The sequence below is a fragment of the Cebidichthys violaceus genome, unplaced genomic scaffold (genome assembly GCF_023349555.1).
Source record: "Cebidichthys violaceus isolate CVI_PGR_0920_01 unplaced genomic scaffold, fCebVio1.0.p SCAF_24, whole genome shotgun sequence".
Lineage (NCBI taxonomy): Eukaryota > Metazoa > Chordata > Actinopteri > Perciformes > Stichaeidae > Cebidichthys > Cebidichthys violaceus.
Genome location: NW_027176417.1, coordinates 1,932,225 through 1,959,251, shown reverse-complemented (window position 1 = coordinate 1,959,251; position 27,027 = coordinate 1,932,225). Strand labels below are relative to the sequence as shown.

At 42.5% G+C, this 27,027-nt stretch overlaps 1 protein-coding gene across 2 annotated transcripts; it reads right to left on the bottom strand.

Moving 5' to 3' along the window:
- Window positions 1-377: 377 nt before the first annotated feature.
- col8a1b (collagen, type VIII, alpha 1b) lies at window positions 378-25,544 on the bottom strand. 2 transcript variants are annotated; one of them, XM_068719741.1, is made up of 5 exons: window positions 25,516-25,544; window positions 14,290-14,434; window positions 5,376-5,551; window positions 3,830-4,119; window positions 378-3,506 (listed from the first exon to the last, which is right to left on the bottom strand). In XM_068719741.1, exons 4-5 carry the CDS (start codon window positions 4,113-4,115, stop codon window positions 1,552-1,554), a joined length of 2,241 nt encoding a protein of 746 aa, XP_068575842.1. In that variant the 5' UTR covers window positions 4,116-4,119; window positions 5,376-5,551; window positions 14,290-14,434; window positions 25,516-25,544; the 3' UTR covers window positions 378-1,551. The 2 variants fall into 2 exon arrangements, with proteins under 2 accessions (XP_068575842.1, XP_068575843.1); XM_068719742.1 differs by having other exon boundaries at window positions 5,376-5,548.
- Window positions 25,545-27,027: the final 1,483 nt, after the last annotated feature.

Below are 27,027 nucleotides of genomic sequence, written 5' to 3'. Positions count from 1 at the left end.
CAAGTACTGTATGCAGGTACAATTTTGAGGTACTTAAAACGACTAATCTGCTACATTTCAGAGGGAAATATTGTACTTTCTGATCCACTACATTTATTTGACAGCTGTAGTTACTGGTTACACTGCAGATTATTGATACCACATTATATTAACAAATTAATTATGCTTCATTATTAAAGATAAAGCAACCTGGATAGAGTATATTTAGGATTTATAGTATATACATTTGCTAATATGAGCCCAACCTTTACCATCGTCAAATTAAAGTGATGCTTACACATAAATGCATACTTAATTATAATCCAATTATATGATAGATATTATTCTGAAATGGGCCATTCTGCATTATGTGATATTAATGAAAATCAAGTAAAGACCAATGTTTAGATTTTTTTATTAAACCAATCAAACCAACCAATCAAACCAACAAAATTCACATATTTTAGGCACTGTTTCCCATGTTATGCTGTGCACTATTGTCCAAAGTAAAGAAAAAACATTACAAAATGACACAGTTTAAAGAAATAAAGTACAAAATAAAAAGACACACGGTGGTATGAATGGGTATGAGTATGAGCACATTTTTCAATATTTTTGTTATGTTTTGACACAGAACATGTACGTTCTGCATTTTGGAAAGAATTCCATCATTTACTGTCAACACAGAAATTAGCACAATCCCAAATAATCAGTAGTCAAACAAATAAATTACAGAGAATTCTGACAAACTGACAAAAACCTTTTAAAGAATTCATGTCTATTACAAATAAAACAAGACAAATTATGATATCAAATAGTCAAAAACACAACAATGAAATTATAGTTCAACTGGCAAATTGTGGACAAAACTGTTCTGTTGTGGACTTGGATATGTTATGAAATTGGATTAAAAACTCACCCCAATACTTATTTTACAGTCAGATGGTGTAAATATTGGTATTAACATTTTGTTGTATTCAAAAGATGGATTTTCAAAATAACACAAAACACTTACAATAACTTAATAACTGTAAGATGACCCTAAATACATAACACAGCATTATGTATAAATGCATTTTACAATGAAACCAATACGTTCTTATGTGCCCAGTATACAGTATATAACTGTAAAGCAAAAAATAAGTTTGAAAACAATTCTACAACATAAAGCCTCATTGTTCCAGGAATTATTCCAGCCGTGACATGAGCACTGATATATTGTGTGTGGATGGATATAAGAATAAATGCAAAATGTAAAATGACTAAAATTATGACAACTGAGATATTTGGTAGTATTTATTCACCTGCTCTCCACAACCCTCGCATGAAACATCACTTCTTACATATCATAGCCAATGACCAGATATATTTAAACAATGAACATAACCTTTCATAGCTGTGTAACTTTCTGAGACTCTAGAAAGTTATGCAGATGTGATGAATGTAATGCAAAGAATAATTCAAGGAAATATGTTGCTATGATATGAAAACTTATGATTATTCTGCTGTAGTTTTACCATACATATGGTAAAAGACACCATCAATGTCATCTCCTTTGTTTACACATATTTGTTACATTGGGTACAGTAAGTATCCAGAAAATGTGGAGTGGACATATTGACCAGCATAAAGTCCTGCAGCCTGGTCAGATGGCAGCTGTATATGCACAGTGTCTCCCTGTCGTAACGGGAGTACAGCGCTCCCCGATGCCTGATCCAGCAAGCCCTTTTTGTATTCATCGTATGTGTACATTACTGGCTCATTATTCTTCATCAATGCCACCCACACGTTACCCCCTTTGCAGTGGACGTGGTAGGCAAAGTAGTAGACCCCTGGTACACTGCAGGTGAAAACACCATTTTGGGGATTGTAGTCCTGATTGCCGTTGTGCAGGAGTTTGTCAAAGACGACAGGAGAGCCAATGAGAGGGAATGGATTTGTGAGCTTAGCTGTGAACGCAGGCATCTCCACGCCATTTCCACCAATGTCGCCTCCGTTCTTTGGCTTCTTGTAACCTTGTTTTTGGCCGGTGTATGGGCCGGTTACTGGTAGGATCTGTCCGAGATCAGGAGATGCAGCGGGTAGTCCTGGAGGACCAGGAGGTCCGGGTTGTCCTGGTTGCCCTGGAAGTCCAGCAGGGCCACTTGGCCCAGGGTTACCTTGAGGACCAATATGACCAGAGGGTCCTAGCTTTCCCTCACCAGGATAGCCAGGTTTACCAGGTAGGCCTGTTTCACCTTTTGGCCCTGGCAGCCCAGGAGGTCCAAGTGGTCCCCCTGGTCCTGTAAGCCCAGGGATACCTTTTGGTCCCTGGTAGCCTTTCTCTCCCGGTTGCCCCCCTTCTCCTCTTGATCCAGTTAATCCTGCGGCACCAGGGACACCAGTTGAACCCCTAATACCTGGTTCTCCTTTAGGGCCAATGGGCCCTTGTAAACCTCTTGGTCCTTGTTGTCCACCCCCTCCGAACAAACCTGGCTGTCCTGGAAGACCTGGGGGCCCTATATCACCCTTCATTCCTGGATATCCTTTTGTTCCCCAAACACCATCTTCTCCCTTTTGCCCTGGGAAGCCAAGACTACCAGGAAGCCCTATTGGTCCTGGTGGGCCAGGCATACCACTAGGACCAGTGGAACCAATGACCCCTGGAAGACCTGCATGACCTTTATCACCTTTTAGGCCTGGAGGTCCAGGAAGACCAGCATGTCCCTTGTGACCCTTAGGTCCAGGATACCCTGGTTTACCATAACCTGGCAAGCCTGGACCCCCTGGTAAACCAGGAGGGCCTGATTCTCCTTTCCCTCCAGAGAGCCCTGGTTCTCCTCTTAAACCATCTTTTCCTGGTTTTCCAATTCCTGGCAAGCCTGGTGGTCCCGGTTGACCTCTATCACCAGGAGGCCCTGCAAACCCTGACTCTCCAGGAGGACCAGGTTTTCCTGGTATCCCTGGTTGTCCAGGTAGACCATTCAAGCCAGGTTTGCCAATCCCAGGGATGCCTACATTTCCAGGTGGACCTGGTGGTCCGTAAGGTCCTTTCAAACCTGGCAAACCAGGTTGACCATGTCCTTTCTCTCCCTTGGGGCCTGAAGGACCAGGTAACCCAGGTGGACCTTTTGAGCCAGGCTCCCCTAGAGGACCCAGCTGGCCGGGAAGCCCTTGGCCTCCTGGTTTTGAAATCCCTGGAAGCCCAGGGGGACCTGGGAGCCCTTGAGGCCCAGGAAGTCCAGTTTGTCCTTCGCCACCATAAGGACCAAGGTCCCCTTTTGGTCCTGGTAATCCGGGCCCTCCAGGTTTGCCTGGCAATCCTGGCATGCCAGGTTTTCCGATACCTGGGTAGCCTTGAGGACCAGGAAGCCCTGGCTTTCCTGGTAGCCCTGGTAATCCCTGGCCTAGTAGCCCAGGGGGGCCTTGTGGTCCTGGCGGTCCTGTTGGTCCAGGGGGGCCCTGAACTCCTTGTGGTCCCTCTCTGAGACCTTCTCCATCAGGAATAGGGTGAGGTGGACCTTTCGCTCCTCTGGGGAATGTTTGTCCTGTAACCAAGAGGGAACATTTGGTAGATAGATGTTGCCTTGGTCCAGACCTTTGAATCTGCCTACTTCGCCAAGTTCTAGTGCCAAAGGAGGACTAACAATAAGCCAATCAGCACCATGGCCAGGACCAACACTGATCAATAAAATACATCAATCACAAATGCACCTGATATGATCTGACATCAGCTTTTCTGATATCAAGCTTCCTGATGGCGAGACCACCGAAGAGTTTACATGAACATTTAAGAAAAACTAAAATGTTTGTGATAATCGTGATCCTGGTTAATAATCGGTAGCAGTTTTCACTAACTAGTTGACCTCACCTTTGCCTTCAATCAGTGGCCTCCCTTTGCCCATTTGCAAAGGCAGCTGAGGGAGCTCTTTTCCATACTGAGGCAGCAACGGCACTTCTTTGCCATAAGGCAGGTGTGGCATCTCGTTCCCCAAAAACTGCTGCTGAGGATACCCATCATTGTACTGTGGCAAGGGCTGGTGCTGTTGAGGAGGCTGGTTATGTCCATAATACGCCCCGCCATGGACCAGGTGTAATAAACACAGCTGGAGCACTGTGAGGGGTAGACAGAGAGAGTGGAGGGGTACAGCTGCCATTTTTCTGCAGTGGAGAAGAAAGCAAGTAAAAATGTAACACAGTGTTTGCAGAGACATCTCTTTACAACCCTGACCTACTTGAAAGAAAAACTGGTGTTCATACTCAACACTTCCTCTGCAAATGGGAAACTAATAATGGTATTGCAGCCGATCAGCACAGGGGGGCGTTCATGCTCGTGCACGGGACAGGGGGAAGGCCGTGGATGTATAAAGAGAAAGGCAGTGGGAGCGAGAGGGATGGTACATCTAGGGTGGTACTATTTGTTTTGCTGTTGAGTTTAAATATCACCAATCTTCCTCCAGAATCGCTGACTCCACCTTTAGCTGGTTATTGATGTTCCTTCTCTCAAGTTGATCATTTACTTTCCAGCCAAGCAGAAATAAGAGCCCGGGAAGAAGCCTTGCAGTCTGTAATATGCTGCTTACACCACTAGGATATACACTGTACACACACCATTTAACGACAATTAAGCCCTCATGTTTGTCCACGACCAGCAGGCTGTGCTCTACGATCTTGCAGCTGAGTCAAGAAATTATGAAACCCACAGTGGTGAAACCAAAACCCCTCTACTGCCTGACTTTGGTCCTTCTTTCCCCCTGTTTACACATCTATTCAAACATACTGTGGAAAAGCCTCAGTCTCATATCCTTGAGGGGAATTACACACACATGCTGCTAAAACATATATCGTAATTAAGAGGCCACTCAGGGGACATGGTCCGTTTTGAACATAATCCTTTAAACATGTCTCTGCTAAAGAGATTGGAGAAGTGCTGCCAAGAGCACAGTGGGAAAATATACAGTGATGGGTGAATGGGTGCTTTCCTTCAATGTGGTATTTCTATGTCCTGAAACAGTTCCGAAGAGATCAAAGTTTCTGGAAAAAAATCTTAAAAAATGGCAGCAAGAATGCGTTAAACTACATTTAGATAATATTGTAGGGATGTATGTTTTTTTTTAATGGATGGCTGCTTCTTGTGAATAGAAATTAATACTCATGACTATGCTATTATTATGACTATTATAAATAAATAATACTTTATCATCATAAATAAGTGCATTTAAGCCTAAAAACAGGAATTGCACTTTACTTATTGCAGCTTAAGGTGTTTTTGTGCAAAGTTTTGAATACACAAATCAAAAGAAATGTGCTCTACAGAGTTTGGCATGCGATTCACCGATACATGTGTTTTAATTTCTGTCTTTCATGGTCAGTTTACAGCCACAGGGTCCACCGTGCAAAACGACAAATCATCTTACTTTCAGATTTTTCCTCCTCTCAAAGTGAAGGTCGTCTATCTCTCTGGCCTGAGCCTCCTTCGTCCGCTCCCTCCTCTACTTCCCCTCACTTCAGGTCGCTTTTCTGGGTCTTTTCCAAGGCATGAGTGGGACGGCGGCCACGCACGGGATCCAGCCAGGTGTTAGCTGCAGTCCTGCTGTGAAAATATGAACGTCAGGTTCGATGAATGTCAGGTGGTGACCTTTTCGCAGAGGCCTGAGGTTTGTAACACTAAGCTGCCATCTCCACCTGGTAGACATAGTTTGGTTTTGATACAGTTGTGCTGAGACACACCTCATTCCTTGAGGAATGTAGGGACAGAGGTATCACAAATAAATGTGACAGGATTATATAACTGTAGCTTTGCAGCCCGTCTAGAAGCTATGAATCACTATAAAACATGCTCTGCTTGTATACTGGGCTTTGTTAGAGAGTTAGCTACACATGTAAAATATAGATATATATATATATCAAAGAGCTAAATGTATAGATCCAGCACCATGGACAGATCCTGCAGACACGTCCACCTGTGAGCCTGAAATCTCTTTCACGCACAGTCTGTATATCCTGTAACTGACCTCTGATCTGTTTCGCTGTTCATCAACCTCATAACCACAGCAGGAGAATAATAGTTATAATGTATTATACGTGTTTAAAGCTATGTTTAAAACAGTAGTAGCTGTAAAACAAAAGCAGAAATCAAGTTCCCATTAACAGGATCAATCAATCAATCAAATCTGGAAAGACCAGTTCATCTTTGGGACCGACGCTGTCGCTGTAAGAAGGCCCTAAGATGTCGGGATCCATTACATGAGTGCTTTTATATTTTCTGCAGAGAAAATAGGGCAATAAAAAGTTACAGGCAGACAAACAGCTTGTCAACTCACGAGGTGATTTAAGTGCTTCAAGGCCACATGCACCCAGACTAAATAACGTCTTCAGCTTGAGCCACTCCAACATCTTCTTCAGATATAAACCCAGTATTGATCTCCTAAATTGAACATGATTCCACACATGGTGATGTTGAACTGATCATCGCTGCGGTCAAAAAAAAACGCCGGGACTCCCGCAGTTGAAGCTGTTCTGTGCGCACCATAAAGGGAACACATATGCTTGGCGAGGAAATGAGACGATCGGCGTAAGAAACAATGAGACAGCAAAACAAGGAAGACAAAGACAGCTTTGAAACACATGTTCCCTCTAACCTCCAAGGATACGTCAAGTCATTATGGCTGACAGAGACGAAGCAGACAAAAACACATGCTATTTACCGGACGAGCGGCACGAGTAGCAGAGCTCATCTCGGAAGTTGGACGCAGCTTCAAAGTTTCATCAGAGGTGACCTAATGTCTTAGAGACCAGGACATGATTAACCACTGCTATTTCACTGTGAGACAATGTATAATATATAATCATTTTATTTTATGAATCTTATTGGAATTATATAAAAAGAGGGTGACTTATATAGTCATTGTATTTAATTTATTTTGCAGTTACGTTCTACTGAAAGCAATAAAAAACGAAACATTTTAATGTTTTTAATGTCTATAATTTGTTAAACATTGTTCTGGAAATTTACTGCAGAAACACTGTGGTCGTTCTCAAACATCACATTCCAACGAACACAATGTTGTGATGCTGATAGAGTTGACAAGTACCCAACTATATTGAGTTTATTAAGTGATTTCACAGAGTGATGCTCACTGAATCTAGTGAAAAGTGAGTCAAAGCAATCACCCAAACTGTCTGAGCGTGAATCATTTAAAAACAGGCGTCCAATGAAACATCGGTTTGACCGAGGTATCAAATACACAAACATGGTGTTTGTTTTGAAGTAAAAGAAGTAACAATAACTGTCACAGGTCCTCATGCTTGACTGTCAACCTGTCCACATGTGAGGGGAGGTTCCTCCCATTCGTGCAAAAGATTTGGCAAAACCGCTAAGCGGGAGTTGTTGTGTTTCCAGGGGACGGCTGGGACTTACCGCTGGTTTTGTGCCAACTCTGCTTCTGTTGTGGCCCCGCTGGCTGAGTTGTTGAAGACTGGTGTTAAAAATGTTTAGGTTCCAATTTGTCAACAGGCATTTGACCAAGTGAAGAGAAGGTTGTCTTCAGCAAATTTAAGCCAGGGATTTTGGGTCTGGGGCGGTTTTGTTACAGACGGATAAAAAGAGGGTTGAAAGACGTGTCAGCTACTACAAGTTCAAAGTGTACCAGAGGCTTGACTCCGTCTTATTTAGGCCCTTCAACATTTTGATCTTTATGTTTGGGCAGGTTCTGGTTCTACATATACTGACCATAACCTGTTGCCCTTTTGCATTCACTCCAAAATCCAAATCACGATGGGTCTTGTTTTTGCAACCTTATCATTCAGACATACGTCATAATAAGGGCGAAGTCTAAGTGCTCCATGAAAATTAAAGGTTTTTTTTCTAGAAATAGAACCCAAACTGTGTTTTCTACTAAACTACTTCTTACAAGTACTTAGCTACCACTTAGCTTAGCTTAGCACAAAGACTGGAAACAGGGGGAAACAGCTAGCCTGGCTCTGTCCGAAGGGAACCTGCCGTCCTGCACCTCTAAAGCTCACTAATTTCATTATTAAAAAGTTGGCTACTTCTTGGCCAGATGCTGTCACTCTTTTACAATTTCCACCTAGAGAAGGAAGATAAAGGGTGCTGCTTAGTTATCTTCTGCTCTGTTTTTATTAGAACTAGTTCATACCCAAAGCCTTCCCATCAATGAGCCTGTTAGAGAATCACATCTACATCCAAAAATAGCCTACAATGTAAAACATCTGGCAACTATTAGACAAGACAGCTCACGTTCACGTGATGAACTACATTGATTGTGAGCTATTGGCTGCTAGATGAATGCATTGCCGTTCACTATGTTCTGTCTTTGTACTGTCTTCCTGCTTTGTGTTGTTGTTGCATCGTGTTACTGAAAGAACAATAGCTCAAACCAAACAGGATTCATTTACAACTCTCCTGAAGTCTATGCTCTTGTGCATGAACTCCTCATGAAAACTCCTCAGACACCTCCTCGGCCCTCGCTTGATGACAGTCCCATGATGGATGCTGGTTCCTCTGAACCTCTTTGCCAACGCTGACAACCACAGCCGGCCCCCGCTTGGTGATGAGCCACGAGTCTGTTATCACCTCCAGCTTGGCTTTGAAAATAATCAAATTTCCATTTCTCCTCTGTGTTCCTCTGCTGACCGATTCCAGATGGGGGGACTCCAGCGCTCGATAAACAAACGATGAGGAACAGAGGCATGTCATTGCTTACAGATACGGGGGCCAGTCTTAATTGCTCGTGGTCAGGCCTGGCTTTTGTGTTTTAAAGTGATTGCTGAGCGCCTGTCTTTTCTATTGAGAGCGGGCAGCGGAGTACAAACTGTCCTCATCCCTAAATGAAGACACCTACTTATTTAGGGCTCATAATTAAAACGGTGGCTTTTTTTAATATTCAGCCCTGCAGCATTGAAACAATAATGCTAAATGCATGCAACCGTTCTGTCAGTGCAGTGTGAAAACGTTTAGACACACACACACACACACACACACACAAACAAACACAAAGGAATGCAACGATCAGCTGACAGAAGCAGCAAAAGCGCCAAGACAACATCTGGGGAATGTACCTGTGTGTGTGACTATTTGCATGCGTGCGTGTGTGTGGGTGAGTTGTTGTTATCTAACCTTTATAAGAAAAACACTCCTCCTCCGCTGTGATTCACAAGACATCACTCCATCAATAGAAAAATAAATGGCAATTTTGATACATTTTTCCAGGAAAAAAATGTCCTGGTTCCAGCTTTTCAAAATGAAAACATTTGCTGCTTTCCTTTGGATTCTATAACAACAAATTAAACATCTTTGGGGTCAGAGAAAACTATTTTTAGGGTAACGATGAAGGGAAGTTTTCACTTTTTTCTGACATTTCATACAACAAACGATTATCTGCAGCCCTGCTTTTATCAAAAATATACAATAGAACTTGGCAGTAGATGTAAAGAAATCATCTTTATAAATAATTACATTTTGACAGCACACGTCAGACAAATGATCAATCTCACTGCAAACTAAGCCAAGTTCAACAGAGGGCGCCAAACTCCATAACTTATCTAGATTTTCAAGCCATCAATACTCGTATCAGTCTGTCTTGTTTACTGGTGTTTTTCACAGACTGGGAGGAGAACAACATGTGCTTCCAGTGGGGGAAAAAAAGACCAAATTATCCTGCCAAAGACTGTGTCTGCTGGCTGACTTTACCACTTTTGCACAATCAGGTTTTTTTTGTTTTTTTTAGTGTAATAAATACTGGACGTTGGTTTGGTGTATCACGCCGTTCATTTTCCATCTACAACGGTCTCTCGCTGCATTATTCTCACAAATCAGATTCTGGGAATGTTCTGGACTCCGAGCAGGTGATTTATCCCGCCTCAATCATCACGTAGCATCGTGCCCCCCCCCCCCCCCCCCCCCCCCACCACCACCACCACCACCACCACCACCACCACCACAAACCACGAGGCTCATCCTAATGGGAGGAGGAGAGTTTTCTACGTCTCCTCCAGTTCCTCTCCAAACCTCTTTTACAGCATTCCTTCACACCTCCTCGATCTTTTTACAGGGCGAAGGCCTGGAGTCGCCATTTCGAGAGAGAGAGACGTCTACGTCCTCAAACAAGGCAGACGAGAGGTCAGCCGACCTTTAAGTCGGATTGAGAAGCCTTGTTTAAAAGTGGTGGCAGCGCATTTCAAACTGACGTTCCAAATAACCGCGAGGGGAGGTAGCATGCGGATGAGTTTCAAATTGGCGACCGCAGTGTGTGCTTAGTGCTCCTCTGACCTTTGACGTACACATACGTACTCGCACATAATTGCTCCGACACCTCCCTCCCTCTGCCCATCTCATTGACAGATTTTCCCTCTCCTACGGCTCTGGGAACCACAAGTCACCCGATGTCTGGCCACAATTTTCATTTCAGGCAAAAATTGGAGCGGGAAGAGAATCATTTTCCTATTAGCTTTGAGTTCTGTCAAAACAGAGTATCTAATGTCGGTGGACGGCATTTAATGGCACTTCAGAACCAAGAATCATTTCAGGTTTTTACATACTCTTACAGAAGTTGTTTATACGTTCAGAGAGAAGAAATCAATGGCAAACACGGATGGGAAGAAAGCATTTTTGAACCTGAAGATTTACTCCACTTTTGTTCCACTATCTTTCACGGCAGGAAGGAAACACTTGCGATGCTTTTCAGACTTTTCCAAACTTCATCCAAGTTTTCGCCTGAACTTCATGTGGTTGTGTCACATTTCTTTCTCATATTTGCACTGGCTCTCAGAGGGACACTCCACTAGTGAATGATTATTTTTATAAGCAAAAGCAACGTTTGGCCAATAATCAGATCTGATCACTTGTACTATGCTTAGACCACAGACTCCAGTGGGGAATTCTGCAGTTTTGCAGCTGCATAAATATATTTTATGTACTGTGTAAAGTGGAAAAGAACAGCCCACACTGTGCACGACGCCACAGGTAGTCGTCTGTTTCTCTCCAACACACAGTGGAGGAAAGAAACCACGTAGATTCACTCAAGTACTGTACATGAATACACATTTGTACTTGTACTCCACTTTTTCCATTTTATTTTATTTCATACTTTCACTTTCTACATTTAAGTGTGAAGTATTGTACTTTTACTCCATGACAGTAATCTGATAGCTTACTAGTTACATTTCATATTAAGATCTTACATAAAAAAAAGAAGCTAATATTAGAGAAAAGTTCAAATAATAAATAGAAATTCGTGATGTAGCACACTGTTTTTACTTCTTTCAGATTGCGTTAATTACCTCACGACCCCTCAGATCAATACTGTGACCTTTGGGAGGGGCCTTGGCCTTTAGTCTGGGAACCACTGGACCAAACTAGATATTTGTATTTGAAGTAGTTAAAACCAGCTTTAACTCGACCAGCTGCAACAGTAAAAACGCTGCTGACACATTGATGCAGCCGTGTTATAAATCTCATTCGATTTTTTTACTAAAGAACTTCTTTTACTGTACATTTTGCTGCCATTACTTCTGTACTCTTGGTACTTCTACTTGCTTCACCACTTCCAAATGTGGTGGGTGAGAGCGGTGTACTGTTAAAAAAAGAACTGGGTGGTGATTATATGTTGCTTTGAAAGAGTGTCGATTGCTGACCGTTTCGCTTTGATGATGGAGCACTTTCCAACTGCAACTCTCGGTAAATGCAGACTTCTTCATCTCCTTTATTGAGGTCATAAAATGACCCGGGATTATTAAATTAAATTCTTGCTCCAACATGCACGCATTGTTTGACCGGTGACAGTAATGGAATATGACGAGAGTCCCGGAAAGCTTAATGTGTTATACAGTCGCACCGTAAAATATGCCACTCAGAGAAAAAATATGATCCTCCCTTTTCCTACTGTCCAGATGTTTTTGCAGTGGAGTATTTACGAGGGATAATAAGAGCTTCGACTCGGTCTACTTAGGAGATTAGATAAGAGATACTTTGCAGTAAATCTGCAAAATTTAAAGCTTTAATTCCACTATAATGTGAGAGGCACCCCGCTTGCATAAACGTGTATGATTAACAGTGCAAATTGCAGTTTAAGAGGGATTTATACGTCGTATTTTGAGACGTCTCTAAGGCGGCGGTGCTCTGCACGGTAGCAGGAGAATGTTTGGACACATGGCCTCAAGTCACAGAGGCTGCAGCTCAATCAAGAGACGCATTCCCTCTGAGCCACATAAACACTTCCTGTTCACGAGGTGAGAACTGTGCGGGACTCATTAACTGAGTGACAAATATATAAAGACACAAACTGCTGACAGAGGCATCTGATTCACTCCCTGCACAGACAACAAACCTGCAACTTTGACACAGGTTTGCTTCTGCTCTCATACAGTGTCATACACTAAATAACAGCAAAACACAGTTAGCTTAGCTTGGCATAAATACTGGAAACAAGGGGAAACAGTTAGCCTGGCTCTGTCCAAAGGTAACAGGATGCACCTACCAGCGCCTCTAAAAGCTCACATGTTAATTACGTTCTTCTCTTTGGAACCTGCTTCGAAGACTCCTTCCTGACGCAAACCTCTTCAGGTAACTTCAACCTGCTAATTTGGTGATTTGAGCTGCGCTTCATGAAATTGTAAATGCACAATATGAAATTCAGTTTCTGTAAACCCACATCATAACCTGAAGACCCCTAAACATTAACTTGTTTTCCCCTTTCTAAAGCACGCAGAAAAACAAAAACACCTCCAAAAATGCATGCATGCATCTTGGTTGGTTTGAGCATCAATGCACATAAAACTACCCATACCCTCCTCCAGAACAATCAGACCGAAACTAAATGTACTGCCCTAAACACTCTAGCTTTTCTTGATTGGAGCGTTTGTGACCTCCTCACATCTGCAGATCGGTGGTCCGTGCGTTTCCACGGTGCTGCCTGCTACCACATTCTGCTGATGCCAACAGTCCTTTCTGAGCACCGAGGATTACACTTACGGTAATCAGCGACTTAATTGTGCAACTTGTTCAACCTCAACTATGTCAGCTTACCCACATTTTCCCCTAATTAAGAGTTTTCTCCCTAAGAGAGGAAAAACACGATAACCTTAAATGGCAATAAGGAGCTGAAAGTTAAAAACAGCTGCAAAAAAAAAATGTAACAAAGCGTCTCTTTGTGGTAGATCTAGACTTTTATTGAGACACTTATCACCTCAGCTCATCAGACAGGCCTGTGAAGCTCATTAGCTATAGAGGCACATTTCCACTTCTTCTACCCGCACCAAAACAGATGCTCTCGCGAGCTACGGAGCAGCGATTAGAACGCATTTCCGCCCGCCTGCGGCAGACAACAGCCTCACCTTGGACATGTTCAACATTGTGATAAATCCGCATCAGGTGTGAAGCAGGGATTCACAGCTGTTTTCTGGCAGGTGCACACTCAGATGTTCTGTAATCAAGTTATGGAGAGGATATAAAGGCGTAACATCTGGCTGCACTGGAGCTTCTGGTCAGTTTGCATGAGCAGAAGTTTGCCATATTAAACTAGCATGTTATCAAAGGCATTCTATTCAATCTATTTTCAGCAGGGGACACAAAAGGAGATAGAAATGAACACCAAAGACTGAAAACAAGAAAGATTTCCTGAACCCCAAACTTTCCCTCTCTGACTCATTTCTCTGAGCCACTGTGCTGCCAAAAAGATTTGACTTTAATCCTGCTTTCTTTTATTTATGTGGGATAGTTAAAACTATAATAACCGTAACACTGAATCCTTTTCTCCCTCAAACATTGGATAAAAAATTGCCAAATCTTCTCCCTCTGCGTTGAAAGACGTACAACAAAATGTCAAGACATTCCATTAACTGGTGCTAAATCCTGTCAAGATGCTGCACCGTGCATTTATTTTAACAAGCTTAAGCCTGAGTTATTCTTCCCAGGTGTATCTTTTGGATGTTCTTTGCATTTGGAAAACTCAGACGTTATCAGCAGAGACTGCTGTCAGCAGAGGCTTCATAGCCGTGAGCTTTGTAAAGCAGGATGTCTTATGAAATGTATTTTTGCTTTGCCGTTTCATCTCTATCATTTTTTTCCTCACCCAATCCCAAAAGTTATTTGTGCATCGTTCCAAGAATTCAAACGGGACTTGATTTTTCCAAGAGAAATCGGTTGAACGATCCAGTCGATGCAATGGGATAGCTAAGAAAAGCACATTCAAAATCAAACCACGAGCTAATGATCACTGGATGTTACTGCTGCACCAAAAAACCTAAACATGGCGGCCCTGCCAACCAAAACATCATCAAATCCTGCTGTGCCAGAGGTGACGCATCACTCACCTTTGTGTGTGCTGCTGCAGGCTGGAAGTATCAGAAAGCTTTTGAGGAGTTTGGGACAGACGCTGAACAGCGGCTCTGGTGAGGGTTTGGCTTTTATCTGCAGGTGGGTGGAGCTGCACGAGCTGAGAGAGGAGAAGCTCTGGATCTGTGCATGAGAAGGAGGGAGGAAAACAGAAAAAAAAGAGGATCTGTGTGAGAGAGAAACCACTACTGGAACTGCGTGTTTGCAGCATTAGACGTTATTAAAGACAGGAGCGAACCGAGGCCCAATCAGCTGCACAACTACATCTCGCAAAGAGGAAGATTCCCGTTTGACTTGGACCTCTCGCCGCATTCTTTGCATGCAGAAAGATTTCAGGGCAGGGTCTCACTATGGTGAGCCAAAGCTGGCTGAGGTCAAGATCGAGGGTTTTCGAGACTACCACAGTACACACACAGTAGTTAATACAACTATCTAACCACAAGGTCTATTTAGAAGCTGTTGTTGAGCTTTTTATTGTGTCTTCCTCAGGAGTTTTCCCAGCATGTTTAATTTAAATGTCCACTTAAAGGGCTATAAAGACAACATGGAGGAGAGAATGAGCCTCGTTTTTTTCTCTATTAGAGAATTACTTTTCTCTCGATCTCTCTCTCTTTATTTGAGAGCTAAAAAAAAGGTAAGAATGAGACAAATCCTTCTGCTAGTACGATCAAAAACGAAGAGTTTTACGACGCTAAAGGGTAAAGTCAGCGCGCTAACATGCAGGTATAACTTTCACCATCTTAGCGTGATAGCATGCTAATAAACTACAGCTGAGGCTAATGGGAATGTCAGGTATTTGGTGAACTTGGTGACCTGATAACTGAAACATTTGAGCTGTTGGTGGCGCAAGAGCAACATTCAGGGGATCAGCAAAGTCATTGGGATGGATCCTTTTGGGCAACATGAATATCTGTAAACAATTTAATGGGAATCGACACAATTTTTAGAGGATTTGGTTTGCACATATATGTAGCTCTGCATGCGACTTATCCCGGATCCAAAATATTCAGCAGAGGGGAGGACATCACTCTGAACAGCTGGTTCACATTTGAGGAATTATTCTTTGTGTTTTTGTTTGCGTTGCCGTTTCAGTTCTTTAACGTGTTCTCTCGTGTGCAGGCGCTGCTTGTAAAGAAAACATTTTGGTGACTACCCCGACTTTGTGCTGACAGTCGCCGTGCTAATGTTGTGTTAAAGTAATTTGCAATGCAAATAATAATCACTTCACTCACTTGTCAGTCAAAATTGACAGAAAAAGACACTTATTTGTACAAACAAGTGTCTTTTTACTCTTCATTTTTCATTGTCCCTCTTGCAATGCCTTTTCATTTGACAAAGTCCGGAGCAGCAAACTGTTTTCTCAACAGAACAACAAGCAGTCAGCTGCGTGGAAATACTGACCTCATACCTGTCTGCATGCAGACTTCCTGTTCATGTAGTTATTAACCTGCGACTTAGATCTCAAGGCCAAGTTGGCTCAGCGACGTGCAGAGCGCAGAAAACCCTGGCAATGACTCTTATTACTCCCTTTCCTGTTCCTCAATCAACCTCCTTTCATCTTTGGATTGGCAGGTGGATGCTTTGTTACAATAGTCTGTGTGTGTTTAATGTGTCCCGATTCCTCGCGATGGTTCTGTTAAAAGTGGGACATTATTTTCTGATGTTTTGGTCTTTGAAAAAAAATGTCTCTGTCCGTGAGCATCACACAAACTTTTTCCTAATGTTGCAGCAGTTAGGTGATTGACGGATATGTGATTAATGCAGTCATCGTGAACATAATTTGTTGGTGAGCATGGCTTTCATCTGCCATTTGGCAAAAAGAAATAAGTTAATGCGCCAAAACCCCAAAAAACACTGAAGTGAAGTGAAGTGGACATTGGAAAAAAAGAAAATCTCTGTAGGCGCTCTCTTTATTTCTTTTCTCTGGCACCTCTCTCTGACATGATCGTTGGAGGGTAACGGGAACATATTCGGGGGCATTGTGCACGGACTTCATCCTTCGATCGCCTCACTAAAAGCTGTTTCTTTCAATGCAGACTCCTGAAGCTTTGATCTATATGTTGGAGAAAAGCTGTCCAACACAAGGCCCAAAAACCACATTTTAACCTCCACTATGATCTGGAGTTGTTGTATTTAATGGTCAGTTTCTTTTAAATGGGACATTATTGAGCTTATTTATGAGAGAGAAAGAAAAACAAGAGCCGGATGCAGGAGAAGGGAAGAGAATTCGACAGTGTATCCTGGCTCCAGCTCTGTCGCCACATATTTGAGTACCACTCAGATCGCCTGACTTTTCTTCCATTCAGCAGACCCACAGCTGTCGGTTTTGGCAGCCGACGGGCACCGTCTGGTAGACCATCTCATAAAGTCACCGAACTACTCAGAAAAATGCAGACCTTCCACTTCCTCCAGTGCACCTCTTTGGTTATTTGGTAGAGAAAGGAAATAATTGAGCATTTAGGAGCGAGGAAGGGAAAATGGGATCCACGTTTCATTATGAACTGGAAAAGTGTGAGAATTCAGACCGGAGCCAATGACCTATTTTACAAGCAGGGCCATTACAATCTTCACATCGGTCGGGTTCTCTCAAATGTGACCACTGACTTGGCAAAAGAAAATTTAAGAAGAGTTTTTCGCTTATTGCATTTTAGTGAGTCGACTAGTCCCAGTTTCTGCAAGGGCCTCTTTTTACTCTTGCAAATAAAGACAATACAATCTTTGTTTTGTTGCTTAATGTAGCTGCTTTAAGGCCAAACATTAGCACGCTCTGCTAACTAGCTAACAGAGTGTTACATTCAAGGCCAAGCAGCATTTTATTGGATGCTACCAGTGTTTAGGCTAATGTCAGCAGCTCTGTCCTGCTCTTCATTGGATTTGGACAAGTTAACTATCCTCAAATCCTTTGCTCATTAGTGGCGTGCCCCTTAAGGAGCGGGCCGATTGCGTCGTACGCAGACGCGCTGCAAGGAAGTGAAGAAAGGTTTGTTTGCAAGGTAAGTGCATCCAGCATCCAGCATCAAAAGTAAACTGCAGTCAGGCTTTGCAGTCTGTAAAGTCCCCCTCAAGTCCGCAGAGCCCTGATGCTCCGCTCCAGCAGCTGGGGTTAAAGCTAAATATGGTGTGCACCAAGTTTGGTGAAGATTAGATGAAGTATGTGCCATAAAAAGCGAAAACACGTGCATACCAAAAAGTCCAAAATATGGAAGAATGCGCAGCTATCACAGCATAAATATCTGAGAAACTCACCAGTAAAAACGTATCAATACCGCTCATCTGAGTCCTCGTCTGTCATACAGGACCTCGACTATGATTAAATCAAAAGCCTCGTGGAGAGATTCATGAGCTCTGTCTGGGTTTACTGTTGCCAGCGCCGCATTTTTCCAATGTTCATAGAACCAAACCTTCCTACAACTCCTTTTTTTAGAAAAGAAACGTCTCCCAGGTTGGATGTGTGTACATGCAGTAATTTGTAAAAGACTAACAGAGCTCTGTCTTATATTATGATTATGTTTTTTTTTGTCTGTTTTTGTAAGATTTTGGCTCAAAAACTCTTTACAGATGGCGGGTCCTGACTGTAGCTGCATGACGTCATGACGTGAAACGATGCAAACTAAATACTGTGGGGCAAGAAGACTAATGGTCCCAGCGTGATGAGGCAGAACCGTATACTCTATATGTTTCCAGTCACAACATCCATACAGTGAACAAAGTAAAGGTTACATATCAGTCAACACTGTCCGCTGTACTTCCACTGATTCCTGCTGGAACCAGTTACTTAATGTGCTGACGACTCTCTCTCTCTCTCTCTTTCTCTCTCTCTCTCTCTCTCATGACCACCTCTGAATTTTTCTGTCTGGCAGTTAATCCTGCCGACTCAGAGCCTGCTCCAACTCCAATGTTCCTCTCCATCTTTGGTGGATGGTTTGAGAGTTTGGCAGCCGGATACAAACGGTCCTGGAGACAAAAGGTTGTCTTCATCCCTTCATTAAAGCCAGCAGGCGGTGTTAAACGGTCTGCCACGGACGAAGGAAATCATTTAGCCCTCTCACTTTCCCGTTGACTGTGTCTTATAGTCATGAATTAAAGTCATGATACAGCTTCATATGCTGAATATAGAGCCAAACGTGTATCTTCTCACATTAACTCAAGAACGTACAGTGAAGAAACCTTTACTCCGATATGAAACTTGTGCCTTTTTGACTTTTTACTACACAAAACGTTTCCAAAAACCAGACCTCAGAGACGGTGTCACAGCTGCCTCGCTGCTCTGAGAAAATTTCCCAAAACACGCATTTGATTAAATCACAAGGAATCTGTTTTTGATGAAGAGTAACCAAGCTACACATGTGCTTGTAATAGCAAAATGTATTACTATGCTGGCGCAGTAACGCAGCGCTCTAAAGAAGAAAGAGGTTTGGAGAACGTTGTACCAACTTACTGTTAGATCCAAAACAACACACGCAGAAAAAGGCCGATTTGAGAGTTTTCTTAATTCAAACTACCTTGTTTCAAACAGTTTCAGAATCAAAGATGAATGTCTTGAAGAGAATTTTCTATTTGCACACAGAATACATGTGAAATGGTGTCACAGGGGCTTTAATTTACAGATGTGTACGGAAAGCTTTTAGAGAAAATAAAGAGCCCTCACAAACACCAAACCTTTAAAAAATGTTAAATGCTCAGAAGGTCAAATATTATTATTAACATCTCACAGTGAGTAAGCCATTCAAAGCTTGTGAAAACATTATACATAACGGCGGTCGTGCCGCCTACGGTTGGAAAGGCAACAGCATAGTGTTTATTCATTTTGTCACCGTGTGTTTTCCTTTTCGGTGAAGTCAGGCCGATTACAGAGCAAACCAAAGCGCGCCGGTTCCACGTGATATCACAGGAAAAGGGTCATTAGACTCTAACCGCCTTCGCCAGCATTTCCCGAGGTCATTAAGGCTGATGTGAAGGCAGAAACGGCCTGGTTGGGCAAATCACCTCGACTCGGTGCTGCGTCGACGTGTGGAATGTGGATGTTTTCCCAAGCATGATGCCATCGTCTAGGTTTCAGCATGAGAATAAATCATTCTACACCAATTTACTGGCTGAAGTTAATGGTTGAATTAGCGTTTGGTTCTGGGAGAACTGCACTGTGATTTTACTGCTACACTACGCTGCAACGGATCCTCATACATGCTTCTTATCGTGTCTTTAAAAAAAGGTTTGTTTCTTAATCTCCACGAGCGATCAGTGCGCCTGCAAGAACACTACATGGATTTGGGAAAAGAAATCGTGATTCTTGTCAAAATAACGACGGAAGTGACAGGGAAAATAAAAATAAATAAGAATACACTAAACAACACTAAGCACCCGCGAGGTGCATTCACGTTTCTCAAAAAGTCTCCATCAATAAAGCTATTGTGCAAAGTTCAACGGGCGTGTGTCCCTGTGCTTCTTGGCAGGGTTACCTACAAAAAGATTAAAGTAATTACATGATGAAAAATATGAAGAATATGATCCATAAATGTTTACTTTTCTACTTCTTTGCAGTCTTTCAGTCACCAGCTTCTAAAGAGCGCCTGACTGCTGCCTAACGCTCATATATATCCACACACACACACACACACACACACACACACACACACCTGTGAGAACGCCTTTATGAATACATTTGACTGGACTAGACAGTAATTCAATTAAAAGTACCAGTCACTTTACTCCTATTTAAAGAAAAGCAAGTACCTACACTTTAAGACTGCATACTTAATATTGAAAACAACATTTAACGTATTTTTATTGGATGACAATACAGTGCAATTAAAGTGTAATATTATTGCATATTCTAAATATTCTGCAGGCTAAAAAAACATTTCCTGTGACCGTATGAAATGAACATAATCGCAGGATGAGGACATTTATTTATAACAGCATTTTTTTTTCTGCCAGAATACCAATAATTAAAATTAGTTTCCACTTTGAAATAAAATGGAACATTCATGCTCTCTGAGAAAATCTTTTTTGAAGATAAAACTGCGAGTCGTATATTTTCCACAGCATATGAACAGAATTATAATACTTTCCCCACTTTTCATCCACATGTGAACTATGTTGTCATTTGAGTCTGAGCGCTCTCCAGCGGCCTTGGACATGAATGTAATCTCTGTCCGTCAAGATTACTGCATGTATACGAGAGAACACCGCAGCTTTAGGAGAGCCTCCCTCTCTGTGTTTTATTTATTTGGCTGTAAGTTTGAGCCAAATGCTTTGGTTTGCATTTCATTCCTCTGCTGCCCTTGGAATGGGAGCCAAATATCTGTGTGGACTGGAAACCCCCGGTGTTTGATGGCGGGAAGTAAATTAATCAATTTTAGGTGGCTCCAAAAAAAAAAAAGAAAAAAAAAAAAAGAGCTTGCTCACAGTTTGAAATGCTGCTGAGTCATTGTCTGTTGATGTGGTGTGTAGTCTGGCCAAAGTCTGGGCTCACTGGGTTTGGGGCAAATGTTTGAGTGAAGCTTGTTGCAGCATGTTTCCACCTTCTTTCTTTGATCGTATACACTTGTCCATTAGATTTGAGGTTATGCAGTAAAAATGCCACGCTGGATACATACATGCACACATTTGTGCAGCCCACCCGCCAGGAAGAAAATTGTACGTTTCTGCAAACCACAGACACACAGAATGTCGCTGTTTTTTAATTCGGCCAGAGTAAAAGCAGCTGTTATTGAAAGTGAACAGCGAGCTAGAAAGTCCACTAAGTGCATTATTTATTCATTTACGGTAGTTATGGATCTTTTATAACGGCTCTGTGTAATTATTTTAACACAAACCAAGATCTTTTTTTCTAACCTTAACCAAGGAATTTTGTTGTCCAAACCTAACCAATTGTTGGTTAATTTGTAATAAATAAATAAATGGCAATTATTTCATTCATTTATCATAACGGAGGCATGCAAAACTCTGCAGGCTAGTTAGATATTCATTGTATATAATAACTTGGGTTAATATGTCAGGTATGTGTTAAATAGAGTGAGGGGACTTTAAAGCAGAGAGCATTGAGTATTAGAGGTGGATGGCATTAAACACGGGTTTAACAGCAGTTCCTCTGGGAGTGGCAGCAGAGCAGTGTGGACTCAGGAATTAGCCTGCAACAAGAAGTCATGTCCAGGGGATCGAAAAAAATGTTTGCCCTGAACTCCATAGAAGCATTCTCGCACTCTAATGAACTCAATATGGCTAAACATAAGACTAATATTATGTTACCAGCATATTAGTCTCAAGGCTTTGCCTCATTAATCATACATTCTGAGTAAATGTGCATTTTTCCACAATGAATTAGAAAAACTTGCGTCAGCTATTCTGGTCCTGTTTCTACTTCTGCTTCCACTGGAGGATTTTACAGCACAACAAGTTGTAGTTTCACTTGTGTGTTCTCTGTAATGGGGTTTGACGCACATATTTTTGCGATAAACCAATAAAGATAATATAAGACTTATTGGCGGCGCCACAACCGCTCATGTCAGAGTCAGTGCTCGGTCACGCTAACATTTAAAACAGCTAAATATGGGACTGAAATAAATTCAGTGCGATGAAGTCACTACAATCCGCGGATTTCCTGCCAGAGCTGCAGTCAACACATGCAAAGTTGTCACAGGGAGTTCTTCTGAAAGCAGAGTTTTGATACCTCCATCCAGCCGTATATACAGTAGAACCCTGTCCTGCTGAATAAGAAGCAACACCAGCTCTTCTCCCTTTCACCACAAACACAACCCGAACGACACAACACATCATCAAACTACCAGCTGGACCAGTTATTGCTTTACTGTCCGAATGTTCGGGTGTGTGCGCACTTCCTTTTACTTTAAAAAGCGTGAACAAGCTCATATTCTGCAGTCAGGCTGTCTGACATTCATGCAACTGGAGGCACAGGTATGAAACATAAGGAAAGAAGTAGACAAAGAGCCATAATCTTGCCTCTTTTCCACGAAACATAGCTGTCAGAGCTGTCCAGACTAATTAAGGGATCATTTTCACATAAATGATGGATTCCTTTCCTTCCCCCTATTCTACAGGTCATGCTGTCGAAGGTGGGTGAGAATTTACAGCCACCTCCTTCACGGGTAATTTGCAGCACACATTACATGCTTTGATCTATGGTGAGCACCAAACCTCAGGTATTTGAGCAGCGAAACAGTTGAAAGTATCATTAGAGAGTATTGTCATGTGTTTTCGGGAACATTTGTCAAGTGCTGGGGCGTGATGATGAACAGAAATACTTTTTAGTGCATGTGGAAAAAAAACCTTAAAAGGCTGAATTCCTTCCTGCTTGTGTGTCAGATGAAGCCACAAAGCCCTGTTTTATTTCTGCTCTTGGCAAAATATTTGCATTAATATCTTAAAAAAACAGGCTCACTTTTTACGCCTCGCCAACCAGACCACAACGCTGCATTGGCCCGCATGAGGAACCGAATGTTGATCCCAGATTCCGTCTATTACGGGTTCAAAAGCACACAGTCAAGACGTGATACGGAGACACACACACACACACACACACACACACACACACACACACACACACTCCAGTTCTACTTCCATCCAAAACCTCTCGCACAAACAGGCTGCAGCCATAACACCAAAGCCACTTTGCTCTTTATAGGGTGCAACATAAAACACCGATGCAGATCTTGACTTGGCAAAATAAATGCATGTGTGTGTGTGTGTGTGTGTGTGTGTGTGTGTGTGTGTGTGTGCATCCAGAAACTAAGCTGGCTAGAAGGAACAGAAGTTAACGCAGAGAGGGCAAACAATTCCCAGCATTCCTCTGAGGAGCAGAGTAAACTGACCCCAGCCTTCTTCTGCCACACAGGCTGAGACGCTGACTGAGTGTGGATGTGTGCCTAAAGCAGTTTTAGTCTGATTAGTTTATGCATTACAACTTTAAAATTGATTTACAATTCAGGCCATAACGTGCTGTAATTTCTGCAGTTGTTTCTGTATCAAATCACCACTGACAACAGTTGGTCTAATCACATTCATTACTGGTGTTTTTCCTACTGCAATCTAGTTTATTTGATTTGGATAATTTGGCACATCTGGAGGCCCTGGAAGTAATAAATGTTGCTCTTTTAAGCCCTGAGAAAGGCATGTTGAAGGATCGGCTTACGAAATAAAGTCTGTGATTCATATTTGTTATTATTTCATTGGTTATATCGTCGAATTTAAAACGAGTGTGAAGAAAGTTAGTTTTATATTTGGTCTTCTCATTATACGGCCAGTAAAAACACACTTTATTGTCCTGATTTCATTGCTTATGAATAGAGTCAGATAGATCTTCTGATCCTAAACTGCTGCAGTTAAGGTTTGCGAAGGTTTACGCACAACATCGTAATGGGAAAGAGCATGGTTGTGTTAAAAAAAAACTACAAACTTAGGAAATGATTGTTAACTGTCGGTAGGAAACAGGAAACAAGTCGGATGTTTTGTCCAACTTGAGACTCCAGAACAACTTCACACTACTTCCTCCTTGGCTCCCGATAAGTCCTGATTACCACCAACAATGACAAAGCAATATGACTTACACCGGAAACAGGCGACTGTCACCATCCAAGTTAATATCAGTAACTAAGGGGGAATTAAATGTCCCTTAAATACAAAGGAATACCCCTAAACATTTCACTGTTCTTTATTGTCCAGCAACATGACTTCCAGACATAGAATCAGCATAAACTCCATCCAGGTTTCTCAACTCAAAGCCTCAGTGTTGATGTACAAGTCTCAGACCTGCCTCACGTCGTACGGATGCCAGTAGGACTCAGAGTGTCTGAAGGGCATTTCAAAGACCAGGACCAGAGACCGTAGAAAGGCCGAGTCAAAACAGAGACGGAACAATAATAAGAACGTAGCCAGACCCCGAAAAAAAAAGAAAGGCAGAAGACTACTGTTGGTCTTCGCAGTGGGTCTGTGCCTCCTCAGCAGCTCTTCTCTGGACCCTGTTTGTCCAGCTTCGACGGACTCTCTCTTCGTTTGCCAGCAGAACCAGTTTGTATTGGCTCCGTGGAGCCGCATGCAGGGAGATTACACACAGACTGTGTTGACTGAGAACCTGCCATGGAGGTCCGTCCAAGTTCACAGACGCTAAATCCAAAGTGTCGCAAAACAAGACTTCAACTTAAAGAAATACAGAAAGAGTTAAAGAACCATAGTTATAGTTGTGAATATTTTTTCCATAACCCCTTAAAATGAGTTCCAAAACTCCTCTAACATAAGTCTTCACCCTTCCTCTCGCTGGGTTCTTTAGTTTATAAATTACATCTGGTACTAATTACTGACTATAATTAGTAATATAAGTCGTTAAATTAAATTAATTAAAATACACAATGAGAGTAACTGTGCGTGTGAGCATTCACGCTCAGCTGATTGAAGTGAACTTGAGTCTGTTACATGAGATACAGCAGGCAGAGGGACTAATTGACTACAGGTGTGTGTGTGTGTGTGTGTGTGTGTGTGTGTGTGTGTGTGTGTGTGGAGGTGGTTCGCTTCCTTTTTTGGGCTACTGGTATTTACGGCATTTTTCCTAGAGCTGTTCTAAAGGCGCTGGCCCATTGTGGATATCCTAAAGTCTGTCCTAAGGTGCAGCGTGGGCCTCATTCAGACCACCAGACACATTTAAGAGACGTCTCTGACTAGTAAAGCTCGAGACGGATTCAGAAGACGACGTCATCGCAAACAGAAGGACACATTCACCATTAAATATGCAGACACGGATAGAAGATCGAGCTTCTTATCTAACCCTCGCAAAGAAAGCAAATCAAAATACGAGGCTTCAGTGGAATGCTGCACATTGTTATGTGATGCCTGCACACACTGTGGTGAGTGACTCCTTTAAGGGGATAATGCAGTGAGTTGCTCCCTGTGGGAGAACTTCCCCTGGAAGCTGAATAACTTTCTTTCGTCATGTTCACTATCCCTAAATTGCATTGTCCAAATATTTAGTCTATTGCATTGTATTTTGCATTTTGCTTTCTGAACACCTACAAGACTTCCTTCCTTCCGGTCTTCTCCTTTCCTGGTGGATTCTAATCAGTGGAGCCGAACAAAAAGACGTTCTACTCCCACGTCCCCTTTAAGGGTTGAAGCAAAGCATCCTCTCACGAACTGAGCGGCAGGATTCACACTTGTCCTCCATTCTGACATACATATTCCAGCCTTGTTGGACTTACATGCGTCACGGGCTTCACTTCCTCTGGTCTCGGCTCTCGCTCTCACTGATAAACTTCTACAGGGTTTTCCTTGGCAGGGGACTCGGGGTCCGTCTTGTCTCGGCGTCCAAAGCTAAACAGAGAAGCGGAACAGGGGAGGACAGATGAGTTAGGACGTCTGAAAATAAGACATTCTACTGCTTTCTAAACTTTACACTAGTGTTTTAACAGATGCAAGTCTATTATCTCATCTTCATCACTTCATCCCCTCATATGATTCAGTACAAATATGACATCAGCGAATAAAATATGTGAGACATTAAATACATAAAGTTGAGGATTAACATCCGTAGCACTGCCCTCTAGTGGTGGCTCACGCTAAATGCACAAAACGTATTACCGGTACAATTCACAAACATCAATTATAGGCTGTTTTGGTACATTATGGCATTAACTTTTAACTATAATAAGGTATTATTGTACACTGCAAGCAGCTTTTAATAGTTTTATGTACTGCCTTTAATATACTAAATTACATAACATGAGGCTACGGATATATTTTGTAAACCTGTGAAATGTTTAGAGAAGTGTCTAAATACAGGGGGAGGTTTATCCAGCCACATGCGAAAGACATGAGCAATTTCTTCATAATCCATGACCCATAATTCCTTGGGCCGGGATCCCGGCCGACTGCTTGGACTCCTTCCGTGAACAAGATCTGATTTCTGAAACTGACGCATTTGAGGTAACGTTCCCATGCCTCCATTTCTGAAAAGCAGTTCAGGGTTCCAGATTTGGCAAAGAGGAGCAGAGAGAGTCAGAGGAACGCTGAGCCACAGAGGACAGAACGCAGGAATAACAGGAAAACTAAACCCTTTCTAGAATAAACTCATTGCTCACGATTAGTTTGACTTTATTGGTATCAGACTATTAAACGTAATGGCAGGATGTGGAGCCATGATTCCCACCCTGTGCTTGTATTACTTCGGTCTTGGCCGAGTCGTTGATCATCAGACAAACGGCTCACCAATCGTGGATGTGTCTACGCATAGAGGGGGAAAAAGGGAAATCCCTCATCAGGTTCTGGGGGATTACAGTCAGTTTAAAAACGAGCCTCCCAGATTGCAGGAAAAGTCAAGGATCAAGACCCAAGTTGGGAAAGTATAACAGAACTTCAGCTGTTAAGAAAGAGGTTGTCAAGACTGCAGGCATTTGAGAAGCAAATCCTGGCAAATGACGGACAAATCTGACCGTCAGTTCAAACTTAATTTGTAACTTAAGAAGGTGCCTCGAAGCATTCCAGCTGTCAGCACGATGTTTTCCCACTGCAGCCTCACGGAGACTGACCGTGGGGTGTTTTTCTTTTCCCCGCTCAGACCCATTGATTGGGAGTTAATGGAAGATAAACAACGTTACACCCAAATCGCCGCTCGCCCGTCCAAGAATTATGACTCGAGGGAAAATTGCAGTGATTCTGCAGTGATTTTGCAGCGCTCGAGACTCATTTCGAACACGTGACAGCGAACGAGAGAG